The sequence below is a fragment of the Dryobates pubescens genome, chromosome 14 (genome assembly GCF_014839835.1).
Source record: "Dryobates pubescens isolate bDryPub1 chromosome 14, bDryPub1.pri, whole genome shotgun sequence".
Lineage (NCBI taxonomy): Eukaryota > Metazoa > Chordata > Aves > Piciformes > Picidae > Dryobates > Dryobates pubescens.
In genome coordinates, this window is record NC_071625.1 from 16,975,310 (window position 1) to 16,993,434 (window position 18,125).

At 37.5% G+C, this 18,125-nt stretch overlaps 1 protein-coding gene across 3 annotated transcripts in view; it reads left to right on the plus strand.

The window, feature by feature from the left end:
* The window catches only part of TRAPPC9 (trafficking protein particle complex subunit 9), a 427,530-nt gene that overhangs the window by 54,311 nt on the left and 355,094 nt on the right, over positions 1 to 18,125 (plus strand). For all 3 annotated transcript variants that reach the window (XM_054167202.1, XM_054167204.1, XM_054167203.1), the window contains 4 exons: positions 76 to 202; positions 2,239 to 2,371; positions 4,982 to 5,145; positions 12,858 to 13,010. In XM_054167202.1, coding sequence (XP_054023177.1) covers positions 76 to 202; positions 2,239 to 2,371; positions 4,982 to 5,145; positions 12,858 to 13,010 — 577 coding nt within the window. The remainder of the gene's footprint in view (positions 1 to 75; positions 203 to 2,238; positions 2,372 to 4,981; positions 5,146 to 12,857; positions 13,011 to 18,125) is intronic.

Below are 18,125 nucleotides of genomic sequence, written 5' to 3' on the forward strand. Positions count from 1 at the left end.
TAAAATACAAGTATCTGTCATTAAAAACCAAGTGTATAACATAAGTGATTTATCTGTGTAATGTGACTTTTTCAGGGTCTCTTGACAACAGGAGTAGAATTCGAATCTCTTCCTGCAGCTCTTTCTCTGCCTGCAGAATCTGGTCTCTATCCAGTAACACTTGTTGGTGTTCCTCAGACTACTGGACAGATCACTGTCAATGGTAAGTGATGTCTCAAGTCATTCTTTCTCTAGCAGAGCCACCATGTGTTTTACATCTCTGTGGATTGCACTATTTTGTGTGTGACATATATATTTGCAACACTGAATTCTCCTCAGTAAGTAAAAGAAAAACAAAAAACCCCAAGAAATCTGTTTTCTGTACTAGACTTCATGAAACACATAGCCTGAAAAATTGTTTGGTTGTAACAGCAGTAATGAACACATATTTACAATATCTCATGTGTGAGAGGAAAAGGATAATGAGTTCAAACTTCCCTTTATTAATGCCTTCATTTGGAAAGCTTCTGAGGAGAATTACTTGAACTTTTTCATGAGAATGCAGAAGATAATCTTGCAGTTCAATTTTCTTAATTAGTTGTCTTCATGTAAGATTACTGAAATTTTTGCAGATTGCTGCTGTAGAAACAATTTAGCCGATGTGTGTAGTCTGTTGCAGTTGAGATATCATTTCATTAATAAGCCTAAATAAAATTGTGTGTGTAGTATCTAAGGAGAATTAAAGATCTTTTGTAGAAGAGGAGAGGATCAAACTCATAGAAAAGGAGGTATATGTGAAGATGATAAATTCAACAAATAATGGGACTGCACACATTTTTAGATGCATGTTCCTGGAATGCAGTTACAGGAAAACAACTGTTTTGGTAAAGCCATATGCCCAGAGAAGATGGCTTTGACCTTGAAGAATTTCTCTTCTTAATGAGTTTTTCTTAAGTGCTTTTCGATCAGCTCACACAGTGAGTCTTAATTTGACCCCCCCTCCCCCCTCCAAATCTATTTCAGTAACTACAGAGTAGCATCAAAGCATTCAGAACATTTGTGCTATAGTTATCTACTCTTAGTTTCACAAACTAAAAATATATTGCAAGTAGAGGAGGCAATTTCTGTACTTGGCGGATGTTTGTGTGTCCATGTATAAAATTTTCCTTCAGATATAGCTTGTATATATTACCTGGTGAGGAACTGGTGCAGAGCTACTTTCCTGCTAAATTTAACTTCTGGAAGATAAGCTGCAGTCTTTTTTTATGGCAGGGTATGTGTGCACATGTATGCCTATACACCTTTTCCCTCCATTTCCTTTAGGATCCTTTTTTTCCCTTATCTTCTGGATAAAGTTGAGACAATACCTATAAATATTTTGATGAGGAAATATGTTAACATACGTCACAGAGTAACAAATTTGATATGTACCAGTGGATTGGGTGATGTAGTATCAAATGGTGGTCTCTATATTATGACTTATGATGTTGTTCTTGTAAAGGATTCTACAGAACTTACCATTATGTGTGGCAGAAAACATGAACTTGCTTACTTTGTTTTATTTTGCATGTCACAGATACAAGGGTGTACATGTGTGTTGTTTGTATGTTACCATGTAGTTATGAATCATGGAATTGTAGAATTGTTTGGGTTGGAAGAGACCTCTAAGATCACCAAGTTCTACCATCGAGTCCTAACACTGCCATGGCCATTATACCATGTTCTGAAGTGCCCTGTCTACACTTTTTTGAACACCTCGAGGGATGGTGACTCTATGACCTCCCTGGACAGCCTGTTTCAGTGCCTGACCACTCATTCAGTAAAGAAATTTTTCCTATCATCCAACCTGAACCTCCTCTGGCACAATCTGAGGCTGTTTCCTCTTGTTCTATCACTAATTACTTGGGAGAAGAGACCGACTGCCACCTCACTAACACCTTCTTTTAGGTAGCTGCAGAGAGCAAATAGGTCTCCCCTCAGGTTCCTCCTCTCCACACCCAGCAACCCCAGTTCCCTCAGCTGCTCCACATCCTTCACGAGCTTCATTGCTCTTCTCTGGACATGCTCCAGTAACTCATTTAATTTAGAGGGTTTGAAAACAAACTGTGTTTTATGTCCTGAGAAGATTCTCTGGAAGAGAAGATGGTAGTTTGGGTAGCAGAAAAGTTGGCAAGATCTAACTAGTTGGCTTAGTACTTCTACAACTTTCAGAAAACAGAAAAAAATCATAACATGCTAGTGTTTTCTCCTAAAAATCAGGTTACCATACTTCAGTTTTTGGAGTCTTCAGTGATTGCCTTCTAGACAATCTTCCGGGAGTGAAGACCAATGGCTGTACTGTTGAAGTGATTCCAGCTTTGCCAAGGCTGCAGATCAGTACTTCCCTTCCAAGGTAAGAAACTGAATGAAATGATTATTTTGTTTGGTCATATTTAAGTGCTAGTCAGGTGCTGAATAAAACCTCCTTCATCTGAGAATAAAATGTGTGCTTTAGTAAAACAGAACATAAACTCTTTTTGTGCTAATCACTTTGGAATATAAATCTATGGTGTTTTTACTGCTTGACACCTTGGAATTTCATAGAAAATACTCTTTGATTTAAATAACTGAGGGAGTGTAACAGTTATTCATTATTAAAGGCATATTTTTAAAAGACTGCATCCTGTAATGATGTTCATAACATCTTGAAAAGACAGTCCATGGAATAATGTAATTTGGAAAGGGTACCTCTGGAGGTCATCTAGTCCAGCATTTTTCTCAAAGCAGGGCTGTCTTTGCCAAGTGATATGAGTTAAATGTTAGATCAAGTTGCTCAGGGCATGATCAATGTATCTCCATGGGTAACTTATGTTTTTTGGTGTGGTGTTTGTTTTGATTTTTTAGTGGTTGGTGGGTTTTTTGTGTGTGTGTGTGTGCATTTTTGGTTCATTGTGTGGTTTTTTGCTTGTTTTCAAATGAAAAATACGACCAACTTCTCCTGTTACTTGTTACTTGGGAGAAGAGACTGACCCCCAGCTAGCTACACCCTCCTTTCAGGGAGTTGTAGAAAGCTAGAAGGTGCCCCTTAAGCCTCCTTTTCTCCTGGCTAAGCAACCCAGTTCTCTCAGCTGCTCCTCAGAAGACTTTTCTCTAGACCCTTCACCAGCTTTGTTGTCTTTCTTTGGACATCCTCCAGCACCCCAATGTTCTCCTGTCCCAAAACTGAACCTGGTATTTGAGGTATGAGCTCACTAGTGTGTAGTACAGGGAGACAATCACTTCCCTAGTCATGCATGGTGAGAACACAGATGATGACTTTATAGTACTTGAAGAAGAACTGAGATGGTTTTTAACAGAAAAGGTTGTGTAAGCTGAATTAGCTTGGGCTCAGGCTTCTGATGTACAGTGATATAGTAATTGGGAGTACCATTTCTTTGGTTTGCTAGTATGCAGTTCTTTGATGCTTTTGTCTAAATACGAGTGAGAAATAAAATTCCTTCTTCTCTGTCACTCCAAATGCCCAAACTTCTGAGGGCTGTGATGAGAGTGATACATGACAGTAAATTTTAAATTATGAAAATGGCGTGTTTTAAGTACTTCTTGTCATAGATGCATTCTGAAAGACTAACATTTGCTATTGCTTGTGGATGCTGCGTATCTTGTGCCAAGGAAGATCAGGTAGAAAAGAAGGTGGCAGAAATCTCTACCAAAAGAAATTACTGAACTTGAGTTTACCAACAGATTTATTGGTCATTAATCTCAGTTGCTTTTGCCCTTGTATCCTTGATGCCTTCTGACCACCTTTCATTAGCATGAAAAATATTCAGAAACAGAACTGCTGCCCATCTGTCTTGTTCTGTAATCCTCCTTGCCTCATTCATGTTCTAAAGAGTTCATTTATATTCACTATTTCACCTTTCACACAGTGATTTTCTTCCAGGATCCACTCCCAGGAGGTTTATGCCCTCTGCTGTCCACTAAAACTGCATTCTCTCAACTCCCATATTACTTTTTCCAAGCAATGGTCAAGCTTGCTGCTTAATTCTCCTTTATCCATGGTGTGTTGTGATAGCACTGTGCATGTCTGCTATTTCAGTAACTGACTGGTTTGACACATTTGTTACTTTAAAATAAAATGGTGGACACAAATGTCAATAAATTCTTGTTTCTGAGGCGTCACATACCTGTGCATTTTCTCTAGCACATACACCATGTAGAATAAGATACATTATTTTACTAAAATACACTACTTGGCTAAGTATATCCTACCTCGTATTTCAGACACTGTTTATGGTCCCTTAAGAAAACAGTTCCTGGGTGAACAGTAAAACAGTTACTGGTACTCATGTGTCATGTAGGGTGTTTCTGTCTTCATTCTGTGCATATTGCATGTTGGTGGAGTTAGAGACTGCCCAGGAGATTAAGATAATGGAACCTCATTTTTGAGGACAAAGGTTTTGTTTCTCCTGAGGTTTCCTCTACCAGTTGACTTTATTCTCATGGGCTGATCAGAGCACAGTATGAACTTCAGGGTCTTGCAGAAGACTCACCCTCATTTTTCCTGTGTAGCACTCAACTTCTTGTTCTCCTCCATTTTATTTTTTATTACTATTATATTTTTAGACTCCGCTCTTGATACTCGTTGTTACTCAGCCCTAGTGTTCAAACACTTGGTAGGTCAGGTATCACTTTTTAAAAGTTTGCTCATTGTTACGACCTGCTCTGATTTCCTCCTCGACCCCTTTTCCCTTTTTTAAGGTTTTTGCAGCAATTTTCAACGACCTTTCACGGTTAGCAATACATATTTTATAGTGTTTGAAACCTGACTTTTCTTATGCATAAAGTATTAACATCTGTCCTCAATGGTTATGAAAAAGGACCCTGGCTAAAATGAGCATGGAAAATGAAAACTAATATCCTAGTAGTTTCAAAGTCTTCAAAGAATTGTTAATAGAATATAGTAAGTTGGACAGGCTTTTAACATTTTTATCATAATGTTTTGTTTCTGTGTTGCATTTTGTAGGTCTGCTCACACACTTCAGCCTTCTTCAGGGGATGAAATCTCCACTAATGTGTCTGTCCAGCTTTACAATGGAGAGACCCAACAGCTTATCATTAAGCTAGAAAACATTGGAACAGAACCGCTGGAGACCCTGGAAGTCACATCGAAAATAGTCAACACTAAGGGTGTGTATACTGATGTATATTTAGAAATAATGATCGCATTTTCTCTGACAAAAGAGAGACTAGTTGTGTTATAGATCAGTTCAGAATAAATACAATGCCTGTTACAGAACTGGAATAATTTAGTTTGATTTTATCCTGTAGTATAGAAATGAAAGAGAATCTGAGTGAATATAGAAAGAAAATGAAAGAAATTGTTGAACCATCTGTGTGCCAGAGGGTCACCTGCCTCAGGGAATCTAGATTCATTTTAACGTTACTTGGGAAAAAAATAATGAAAAAATCCTGAGGCAAGAGCTAGTAAAACACAAGAATCTTGGATCTAAATTATTTTCTCCTTCTGTCTAAATACTCTGATTAGTTAAATAAATTACCATTTGAACTAATGTAGTCCTGCTTAAAGGAGTGCCAGTAAATAAGCCTACTTCTGTCTCAGTGAGCAGTAAGAGTTTAAAAACCAAGGCAATAAATAAAATAAGCTATTGTGAATTAAAAGGATGATTGAAGGTATGGAAGAAATATAGTAGAACTCCTGCTTTCACTTGTTTCTCTTAAAATTCTCTGTACATTCTCTGTATTAAAAAGTAGTCAGGTGAATCTTGCATTTGTTTTGCAATGTATTTTATCAGTTTTGGTTTGTCCTCTGAGGCATTGTTATGACAATGATATTAGCAGAAGAGCAATCATCTCTTAAGTTGACAAGACTCTCTTTTTAAAATCCTGAAGCAATTAACTGCATAGTGTACTTCAAGTCTGATTAATATCTGTTCCAGCGGCCCATATATCCCACCATTTCATATATTTAATTACACCAACTTCACCTTTTAATATGCACGCTGCATTTGGTCCTTCTGGTGCACACATACAGCACCTAGCACGGTAAGAGCACGTTGGATTTACTGAAATAACAGTAAGTCATCGTACTTTACAGCTTCTAAAATTATCCCTGGTAGCAAATCTCAGACAGAAAATCTATTCTTAGATGATTGGCAACTCCTATTTTCTCACATTGCCAAGAAGAGGATACTCTGCTGAAAAATAAAAAATCAAAACCTTGAAACCAAGTAACACTTTGCATGTTAATACTCTGGCACTGACAGAAGAAAACCTGCTGTAAAGTAAGGTAATTCTAATGCAAGTAAAGATTATCTTGCTTGTCATCTCTGCTACAACCTATGTTAAAAACAGTGGGGAAGAGTTGATACTCAGCTATGTCTAATTATCCTTTTTTCTTTGTTTTCTCTCTCTAGAGAACATTTTTAGAGTAAAGCTTCTTTGTGTATTGAACAGTCTCTTTGATATTATTAAGTGTGATAATAGTTGTTTTTATTAGAACAAGGACATCTTCTGGTGAGAAGGTCATAAATGTGCATGCTCAAAAAAATGCAACACATAAATCACCATTTTGGAAAAACAGAAATGAGAGCAACTTCTGAGGCACCTAATGGTTTTGTTCTAAGGGTGTGAGAACCATGCCTTCAGAATCATAGGACTGTAAAAGTCTACACGTGCAGGGACCTCTGGAAATTGTCTTAATATTCTTTTGAAAGCAAACCTTTAGATGAAGTTATCAAGGGTCCTGTCAAGCAGAATCTTCAGTGTCTTGCATTTTCTCACGGTAGTGAAGTACACTCCTGTATTAAGAACTATCTGCTTGAGATGAGGCATGTTACTGGAGGAAAATACACACTGTGGTATGACTATTTACATGACTGTGCTGTGGATGTGACATACAGCACTGCAAAGCTCTGTCCATGGCAAAAGTGTTGATGATCCATATTGAAAGTATAATCATTTTTATTTCAAATGCGATTGTATAAGAAGTCTTGCAAAGGATGGACTTTTGCCTTTTTCATGGACTCTCTTCTATTTTAGTTACTGCCATAAATTGATATGAATGCATAAGGGTGGAATCATGGTACAGAATGACACATGACATAGTGTTCTGGTGATCAACAGATTTGTAATATCAGCAGCTCAGTTCGATCAGTGAATACCACATGCATGGAAATCCTGTGGATACAACATTAAGTCATCTCTAATAGCAACACAAACTCTTAACTTGATGATACTATTGTTCTGTAAGTTGAGAGCATATGCAGATGCTTATGAACTATCTATAGTGCATTAAGAATTTGCCTCTTGAATGTTCTTTACTACTCCTCTACTGAAATGTGACTGTGATTTTAAACTGCCCTCCTTTCTCCTTCAAAGTTGTTAGGCATCTTCATCTGCCATGACCACAGCTGGCTTGTCAACTTGAGAGCCCATGAGAAGTTGTTGTCCAATTTCAGCCAAATACAAAGAGCTTTCAATCACCCTTCATTTCATCTGATTTGCTCATGGCAGTTGCTTGTAAATCTTTTGCAGTTGTTCCATGCCTGCCTGTCTGACTTCCATTTCCTTACACTCTGTTTCTGGGGCCATAACTTTTAGCACAAAGATGAATACTGTAAGTGGTAAACATTCCAGTTTTTTTTGGTTGAAATTACTGGATGGGAGTGGCTGCAGCAGTTCAGTGACCTGACCTCCCTCCTCTGCTATGTTAGCTATATCCAGTTACTTTTCTTGAGGAAGCCCATTTCTCTAGTATTGTTTTCCATGTGTCTTGTTAGTGAGAACCTCTGGAGATGAGGCTTTCAAACTCGTGTTCCCTTATTTCCTCTCTTCTATTTCAGGTGCAGCTCTTTGGCTTTTCCGCTCTGGTCGTCAGATAAATGAGCAGAAATTGCAGTTCACCCTGCGTAGTTTGTAAAGAACATCATAAGGTTTTTGGGTCCTGTAGGAACCATGTGCTATGGAACAGATCCTGAGGCAAATCAGCACAAAGAGGCTTGTCATGCTGCCACAACAAATGTGTCTCTCATGTCTTTTAATGTCTCATTGTGGCACTTTTGTCTACCAGGCTGTGGTATCTTTGGGTTGCACATCACACGCATACTGTCAAGGTCAGCTCTGTGTCACTTTCTGTTGTCCCTCACTAGGTCAGAAGGTCTAATACATTTTTAGAACAGTGACATGTACAGAGGGTGATGCCTTTCCATGCTTTTTCTCCAGTCAGCTCTTGTCAGAGGCTTGTTACGTTTCAGTTAGGAGGTGCACTCTAAAAGCTTTGATAACCCAACCATTTGATCCACTCGGGCAAATGTGACACTGATGATTTCAAGCTTGAAGCACTAAGAAGAACATGTCAGTGTTCATAGGAACCTCACTGGTTATTAGGCTCTAATAGTGAGCACCAGCTGCACACACTAGATGAAACTGGATGATGAAGCAAAACCTCACTGATCTTTCTTAGAATTGATTGACCTCTGGAATTTAAACACAGAGAAATAAATTCACCTGTCTAGCTATATTTTTCCTGTAGTCTTTGAACACGTCTGCTTTTGGTCTCAGCTGTTCAGCTGTGCCAGACCACAAATGAAAAATCCGCTCCAAGGTGTGGGTAACCCATTGAAGAATAATGAATATCCTAGCTTAGGTCTACTTAGATTTTTCTTTTATTTTCCAGACAACCTATAAAGCTTTTCAAATTGGAGTTGAGTTATGTTGTGAATGCAGGCAGGCTCTTCTCCAGTTTAGTCCAAACATCTTTGTGAAGGTAGGACAACAAGGCATGTTCGTAGTCCAGCCCCAGTGTAGCTGTCATGGTTTTACTGTTTTGTTTTCCCTCAGCTCAAATATCTTCCTCTCTACCCATGCTGGCTGGCTGAGATCAGGGTTTTGTATGATTTTTACCGACTCTTTTCTCTGCTTATAGGGTAAATGTCACACGGTTCATGATTTTGGAGGAAATTTTTCTCCCTACTTCTAGGGATTTTGCTAATAGTCTAGAGGAAACTGCTGGATACATTTACATTGTAAAGAACATAACAAGTCCTGCCAGTTTTTTTCTGCCTACCACATCTGTATTCAATATGTTCTGGATTGCCTTCTTGATTTAAAACAGAATGTTTCTCCCCAGACTCATAGGAAAATTAATAATATTGGTGCATAGCCTATGAGCTGATGAACTGTTAGTGCTTTCAACTGTGTAATCCTTAACATGCAGACTCCACAGTTCCTCATTTTAAAATGCAGCGCTAGACGTGTTAACTAGAATTTCATGCGTTTGGAGAAGTTCAGATGTATGAAAGCCAGTGGCTGTGCATTTAGAACTGACAGTTATTTTGAGGTCCTGTGTATTCTGCTAGGAATATATACTTTAGTTGGTGAGGCATCAAGAATTGAACATGCACATTACTGTAGAGATCTGAAGAGCTTTTTTACCTTGAAGCACATCAGATTTCTCTCTTCAGGTATCTGATCATACTTGCATTTAATGCACCTTTGTGCACGTTGAATTCAAAGATGTGGAGTACTCTGGTCTTGCCATTCTGTGCTAATTGAAAACAGCTCTTGCATTTTTATTTCCTTGAGGCTGCTCAGCTTGAGAAGCAGCAGTTATTTTGATTGTGTTCTACCCAGATGTCACCTTTCAGCTGTTAATGTTTTTCTTTCTACTTTTGTTCTTTTTTTGTCCCTACCTTTAAACTTTCCTCCAGTTTTCAGAGTGTTTTAATTAAATTACAGTGTTTCTAGCATGTCACTGGACCTCCAGGCTGAACTGCATATTTTTGTCCTTCTGTGCTGTTTTTTTCATTTGTTTGGTGTTGTTTCTCCCCACCTCCAATATGTTTGTTGGGAATCCGCAACCATGCTCAGAACACTATTGCACATATCTACAGTTTCTCTGGTGCTTTAAGTTCAGTTTGCAATTTTAAGGCTATCTGCAGATTGTAATGCCATGGATAACAGAGAACTCGGTCCCGTTCTCCCAGAGAAAGACAAAAAGAAGAATTCAAGAAACGTTCCTACTAGGCCTGATGGTTCATTAGTTCATCACAGGACACAGGACACAGTCACAGGACAGTAGGGATGCTGCTTACAGAGACCATGCAAGTCTTGCCACTGCTGTGGTGTTTCTGTTGTACTTTGCATCCACTGCTGCAGCACTTTGTGGGCTTGTCCATGACTTTGCCTATCCCATGCTAATGGTATTGCCCTTCTCTGATCTGCCTCTAGTTGTAGTTAGGTCCCCCATTCAGGACAGAGATCAATCTGCAAACAATATTTATGATGTAGGTGAACTGAGATTCTATAGAGCGGCAAAATGCATTCCCTATTGACTTGCTCTCAGTATCCTTCTTAATGCTCATCTGCTCTTTTTTTTTTCTTTCTTGTTGATGCTCACTGATTCTGTGGTGATTGTGCAAGTTAGTGGTGACCTAGAGTTTCTTTGTGCTGTTGCAATTGCCATTTTAAGTTCAACATACCAGAGACAGCACTATTCCACCCCCCCCAGTTATGTACATTGAAATCCACTTTTTTATTCTTGTGTACTCACTTGATTTCATGAAGTCCTTTTGAGTTTCTTGGTTTTGACATTGCCACTTCCCTTAATGATTTTGTAATCTAGTCAAGATAAACTCTATGGAAATTAATCTGATCAAGTGGTGGATGTAATTTGCAGAACAGTTTAATGCTGATAGCCTTAAACATTGTTATTCAAAGGAATGTCTCTCTACACTGTTCTGTAAAGTGTTTTACAAAGAGAAAAAAGATATTAACAGCTTGGTAGGCCATTAATTTACACATCTGCAATCTATACAGTTGAGATGCTAATGTTAAAATGTACCAAATACTATCCTATTCCATTTAAGTAATTCTTAAAGTCTTATTTTATATTTTTTTTCCACCACTGGTTATCTTAAGAGTAAATAATGCTGAGAAAAATGGTAGCAGACCTAATAAGAATCTGTGTTGGTGGGCAGGTACAGAGAGATTATAGTGTCTCATAGTGTTCTTAATAGCCAGGTGAAGTTATAGCCATCAGCAGAGAGTTAACTTATTTCATTAGGGCACTTTATGTTAAAATGAACTGCAGCAAAACACCAGATTTACCTGGGAAGTTAAAGAATTGAGGTTTGTGTGATCTCAAATGACTTGCTTTGCTCTCGAGTTTTTCTCTGCAGAGTTAGAATGGCAATTAACCAATCTAATCCAAAGTTAGATGTAGATAAGATGTTAGATGATATTTGTTACAATTTTAACGATTTAGTATCCAGTAAAATAATGGAATAAGTCACTAATGTAAACTCTTGACAAACAGTTGCTTGTAACTTCAGTTACACAAATTTGGAGCTCCAGAAACAACTGAATGCAGTCATGCCCTAAACAAGGCTCTGAACTACAGGCTTGAAGCCATAGTATAGTTCATTGTAATGGTGGTTATTGAACAAGGTGAAGAAAACCTCATTAAACCATAAACCAGAGCCAGATGAATATAAATGAGTTTTTTTGCCACAGCTGAACTTTAGGTTGAGCATTTAGACCTTGTCTTGTAATTACAGGTGTTAAATTAGAGAGTATCTGCAGGGGTTGTTCTCACTGGGAAAGTCTTTTCACTTGTAATATCTTTAGATCTCCTGCTTAATGAAAATACCTTTTGGACATAATTTGTTCATTAAACTGAAGATACACTCAGGTGCTTGGGTTATGGCATTCTTCTTTGCTTACACTGAGGAAAAGCATCCTTTTGGCATATTATATTTTTATTCACCAGGAAAGGGTATAAAGATTGCTGTACTTGTTGAGCTATTTCTTTTATTGAAGACAGAAGGAAATCAGAACAGTTTTATGATGACAGTTAAATTGTTAGATAAGGTGGAGATGACTTTAGGGAAACAGTTATTAGGAGGTGGTGGGGTTTTTTTTAATCTTCTCTTTGTTCATATAAAGGAGTCCATAATATTGATTTGATGTGGAAAGACACAACAGTTGATGGTCTGAGAAGCAGAAGGCAAAGCAGTTGTGGTTTAGGTAGTAGTAAATGGAAAAACACTGAAATGCTTTTTGATTAATTGTTTCCCTAGATGCAGTTGTTTCTGTGCAAATCAACAAAGTTTGGCCTGCCTTTCTAATTACTTTTTTTTTGAAAGATCCTTAAGATTGCAGTTTTTGAGACAGTTTTCCCACCCTGTTCTCTCAAAAGTGGATCTTAGATGATGATTTTGGAAAGACTCTGGAATGCCAGTTTGCTCTATATACAGTAGCCTGTTAGGAAGTAGAGATGAACTGTGACTTTCAGTGGTCCCATGTGTGATGCAAAGTAGTGCTCAACTGGTGTTTAAATGAGCCTTTAGAAGAATTTGTCATTGTAACTTGGAGACAGTATGTATTGCTACAATAAATTCATACATTGTTAAGATTCTCCCAGTCAAACCATTATGTTTTATATACTAATAGACTTTTATGCCATGTTTAGCATTGTATGGTCTTGTAAATTACATTAATGGATATAAGGTTGTGATGGGTTGACCCTGGCCCTCACCAAACCTCTCATCCCTATATGAACTTCTAGGTCCCCTTCTGGCTGTGTTCTCAGGTATTCAGAGTGTGTATTTAATGCTGCCTATTATGCAGTCTTTTTCTTCTGGTAGTATTCTTCTGCTCTTAGAGTCATATTTTGTGTTTGGTGATCTTCACACTGCCAGGTCAATGTCAGTAACCTCTCTAAAAATGAATGTTAGATTATTTTTTAATTCTGTAATTCTGAATATTTTAGAATATAAACAGAAAATGACAAATTGGTTAATACTCTGTAGAACAGTAAAACCTTAACATTCCTTAGCACAGTGATTATGCTTAGGAAATTTTTTATTGTTTTAATACAGAGAAACTGTATGGGGACTTCTTGAGCTGGAAGCTAGAAGACACCCTCTCCCAGTTTCCTCTAAAACCTGGAAAGATTGCAACATTTACTGTGAACATTAAAGTGAAGCTGGACTTTTCATGTCAAGAAAACCTTCTGCAAGATCTCAGTGATGGTGAGTTTTTAAATATGCTGTTTAGGAGGGTTGTATGTACTTCTGAGAAACATTTATCTAGGTGTGCCATTTTCTTATTTGTCTTGTAATGCAAAGGCAACTGTTCAGTGAGCTCTATGGAGTGAAGCCTGACTTTTTGTAACATCTGTCAGCATGGTTCTCTAACCAAACAATCCCATCATGAGACATATTTGCCCTGCTATCTTTTTAAAACTTTGTTGAAAGAGAGTGGGTTTGGTGTGTCTCTTTACCTCCTTTCCTTAAGAAGATAAAGAAAAATATCTTGCAAACATCAGTGACTTTTAAAGAGAAACAATGTTAATTTGATCATTTAGTCATCCAAAACTGTAGAATTCTTAGTGGTGGCTGACTGCAGTTTGGCCAGAGGTGACATAACTGCTATGTGGGGTTAACGCCCCTTATGTACGTGCTGCACAAGAAGCTTCATGTGCTTAAACTCATAGTTTCTTTTTAATAACCCCCGCTCAGTGTTTACTTGTATTGGAATTACAAGTACCAGATACTTGTAATAAGGATTTCCTTTTTATAATAAACACACCATCTCACTGGAGTAATTGCTATACTCTCTATATTTTCAATTGCCTGTTTTATTTACAGTGATTGAATTAATGTGAACAAAACAAGGTATTCCTGTATTAAAACAATAAAACAATATTTGGAATGTTTCCCAGGATGCAGTTGCAGGTATGCATTATCAATAGAATTTATCTTTAAAAAAAAATGCAACAAGGTTGTGTTCACAGCTTCCTCAAGTTGAACTGAAGCAAGATTTGTGAGTCATCTTACAAATGCATTTAGACAGAAATCACATTGAATGTAACTGAAGATTGTTTTTAAAGATTTGTAGTGTAAAATATGTCAATTATGAAAGTATTTTAGGATTTAACTTCACAAACCCCATAGTGTTCCTACACTGAAGTTTACTTACAAACTTTTCAAAAAGCTGATAGGGGGGAACACCACTTCTGTGCCAGTTGTGTTGATTTCATGTCTGTAACTTCCAAATTTGCCAGTCTGTAAAAAGCTTCAGAGACAATCTGAAGCTCCGGTTGCCCAGCACGTTTACAGACTAATAAAACACAAACAAAAAGTCCTAAAGAAGGAGAAGGTAACTTACTGCTTGGTATTGACACTGGGAGGAAGTGCATTTGGTCTTCTGGAGTTCTTTTTGCCTGTGCCTAACTTCTGTGGGACCACAGATTCACAAAAATTTGGAACATCATTTTAATCTTGTTATTTCTGCCCACGTCTTTTTTGAAAGGTTGTGTAACTGAAGTCAGTAGGCAATTAAACATTTCCTTGTTCGGTGATGATAAAGGAAGGGGTGAAATGTTTCTTTAGAATGTTTAGTTTCTTTGGGTTCTTTATATGTTGTGTATGCTTTGAAAGCATTGTTAGAGATGCTAAGTATATTGACATTTTTACTTGCTACTGTAATTTTTTCCATATTGCTTTTAACTTTACAAATATTGTACTTCTAAAGAGACAGGTAAGATCCTAAAGAACAGTAAAGAGCTAGAAAAATCAATGGCACCTATGATAAGACTTTCAATCATATGGTAGCTGTGGTACCTTTTCTTTTGAAGACCCGATTTATAATGATGATCGGAATACTTTTGTCTTTTAAAAGTAATGCCCTTAGCAGGGCATCTGTTACTTTGATCTGTTTTCATTTGTTGCTGAAATTGTTTCCTTTTATGCTGTTTGTAGTCAGAGATAGAACAGAAAGGATGAAAGTTTCTGATGTTTCTGGTGATAGACAAACAATTGGAAAGTAAACGAAGTTATCAATCAAAATTGCTGATCTAATTCTTGTGTGTTGCTGGTATACTGTCTCGTAAAGAAAAACGTTAGATGTTCTTCTAGATTAAAGGAAGCAAAGCCACATGAGTGGCTGTACAGGATCAGATAAAGGACTGTCTGTTCCAATATCCTGGCTGTGGTAGTGGCTAAGAGCAGATGCCTGAGGAAGAATATAGCAAAACTCATGAACATACATGTTACTTTCCTTTAGGCTTTTGAGCTCCAACTGTTGTAAGCTTAGGAACTTCCAAAATGTGGTGTGGTTTCTCTGGTTTTAGGCTTTGTTAGTCATCTTTAGTGGAATTCTCATTCATAAAATACTTCACTCTGTCAGGACTGTACAACATGCTGTGGCAAAAAGAATTGGAGCTAAATTTTAGTAGCTTTGCACCTACCGGCATTTTGCAAATATCCCCTAGTTTTTGTATTTCAGGAAACAGGGAGCAGTGTATTTCCTCATGCTACTGTCACGGTGTTCTCTTTCACAGACTGAAGGATTCTAAGTGGCTTAGTTCTTGTTACGGAAACAGTTCCGTATGTTGGTCGGTCTTCTTGTCTCTTCTGAACACTTTCAGTTCTGCATGTGTCAAGTAGGCTGTACACTAGTGACCTAACAATGCTCTTTATATTACTTTCCTTATAGCAGTGCTACAATGTACAATTTGTCATTTTTTTGAGGGTTGCTGAACATTGACTTCATAGATGCATGAATCTGTGAACCATAGCTCCAGGATCTTGCTTCTGAACAGTAATGGTGTGCTATGTGCCTCTTATTTCACAGATATGTTAAAGGTTGTTTTTTCCCATTTATTGATACTGAATTTCATTTGGCATTTTATTGCCTGGTTACTAAGTGTTGTGAGATCCTACGTGTGATGTAAGGAATGCGCCACTCTGGCTGCGTTCTAGAGGCTTCTGTGATGGGAATTGGGTTTGTGCTAACACAGCCTAATAATGTGTCAGAGAACATTACAGGACAATGTACCTCCCATTAAAAGATGTCATTTAAGGGTCCTGTCACAATTTGTATTGCCTTGGTTTATCCCCTCTGGAATTAATTATTTTGCAAGCAATTGGAACAGGTCCTCCAGCTCTTCAGGTGGTCTTCTTAATTAGGATTAAGAAGACCAAACCGAGATCTTGAAGGCAGTTGATCAGGATTCAGGGATTCCCTGACTGAGATTGGTTTGCTGCAGATTCTATGAGGTATTGAATCTCCTTGTCCTTCTCAGCTGGGTGGTTTAGGGTTCCTTCTCCACACATTCTTGGCGGTTTTGGTCAGGAAAGTTAGTGTTTGTACTGAATTTGATTATAAGGTTGTTGCTATAATTCGTTCCTGTCTGATCTGCTCAGTTAGGGTGATCTAAAGAGGTAAAAGGGATGATTGCATCATAAGAATAATGAATTCTCCTTCCCTGAGGGGAAAAGAACAAGAGCTGCTCTTTCTGGATTGCATGGCAAATGGTAACTTCTTAGTGTGAAGAAGTCTTTTTTAAAAAAAGAAAGCTGCTAGAATGGAAATCATGTTTTGCAAAGTCAATGAAATAATCTGCAATGAGTACTTCATTATATAAAATGTTGGTGTTTGTTCATTCTGTGTATAGGGAACCTAAAGACAGGTGTGAGAATAATTAAATTAATACACTCATCAAAGGAAGAGATTAATTACAATATAATTGAGAAGCAAAGGTATGCCTTAAATCTTTCCTTTCCTTCTCTAGAGGAAAAGAGGTTGCAGGGGAATAATAGTCTATTTCTGAAAGCAGTGATCTTGAATATTTTTTTAATATTGTTTTATACTCACTTTGTTTCTTTGCTGCTTAAATGGCTAGATTTTGTCTACTTGAATATGTTCCTACTCCTACAGTATATAGACAGCATATTTCTTTATTAGAAAGATACCTGGTTTTGAATTTACATGTAGACTTGACAGGTCTTCTGAAAAACTAAGTAGCCTAGAGGACTCTATTAGGATAATTGTATTACTGATGATGGTGGAAGTCCTCAGAGATAATTCAGTATGATCATTTACATTTTACTATGCTTGGCTGCCTTTATTACATTTAATAATTCAGGATATTTTTTCAAAGTGACTTCATTTCTAAGGAGGTTTTTGTGTCTGCAGTTCAAAGATGTCAGTTTTAATTTTCACTACACCATGCTACTTCAAAAATCTTAATTTTTAGAGAACTTTTCTTACAGAGTTCTTCTTGAATTCCAACTTCAATGCTTACAGAAGATAAAGTGTCTTTTTCATTTCCAATTGCTTTTTGATCTAGATAAATAATCTTTATAGTACAGAGTAGGGTGTTTTTAACAGTACATGAAAGTGCCATAGGAGCTTAGCATATATCAGTAGTACCAGCCACTCTACAAATATGTTAGTAAGAGGTTTTTTAGGCCCAAAATCTTTACAGAGTAAATGGGCAAGACAGGCATGAGGTAAATAGCAATAAATTTATTGTTGGCACTTACAGGTTAATTGACCTGCCTTCCCATTGCACCATTTGCATGCAGAGGCACTTTATGTTAGTATCTAATGTAGTGTGCATAAATAATCTTTAATCTTTGATTATACATTTCTTTACACTTCATTTGCTCCCCCTCATTGTATTCATCCTTATTCTAAATTTAACTTCCAATTGTAGTTTAGTTTGCTCACCAACCTCAGGAAGGAATCCTTACTTTCCCTGCATTTGCTGTTGTTAATTGTTATTACCATCCTGTTCAGGCATAATGGAGTCTCAAAGAAGTGCTTATTCTGCTACGTGTTGTCTCTGCCCTACTCCTGGGAGCCAGAGAATTGATGCATTCCTAGTAGCGTTGCCTTGGAGTAGTGCTACCTGTGGTTTCTTGTGTGATCACCTTAAACATGTTTTTGTGAGGGAAGGAAATTAATCTTGTTGACCACCTGCAGTGTGAAGAGTGAAGTAGGTTATATTGTCTGAAGTGCTACCTAATCATGTTGTTGCCCTCTTGGTTGCTGCAGATAGCAAGTTTCTAGAGTTCTGCCTACTTTTAGCAGGAAAGGGGGGAAAAAAAAGCCAAAAAAAGGAGGCAAGCAGCGCACTCTCTCTTTTGTCTTGAGTTGAAGTTTTTTCTTCTTTCTTTTTTCCTTTTGCATGCTGAAAGTACTTTAAAACTGTTGCAGTATTCTTAACAGAGGTTACCTGCCAAGAGGGATATTGTTTTGAAAAGTCTATCAGGCAATAGATTGACAAGATAAACAAATGGGTTGCGGGGGCATGTAGTTTTCAGATTTTGTGCTCAGGTTTTGTACTTTCTAAAACC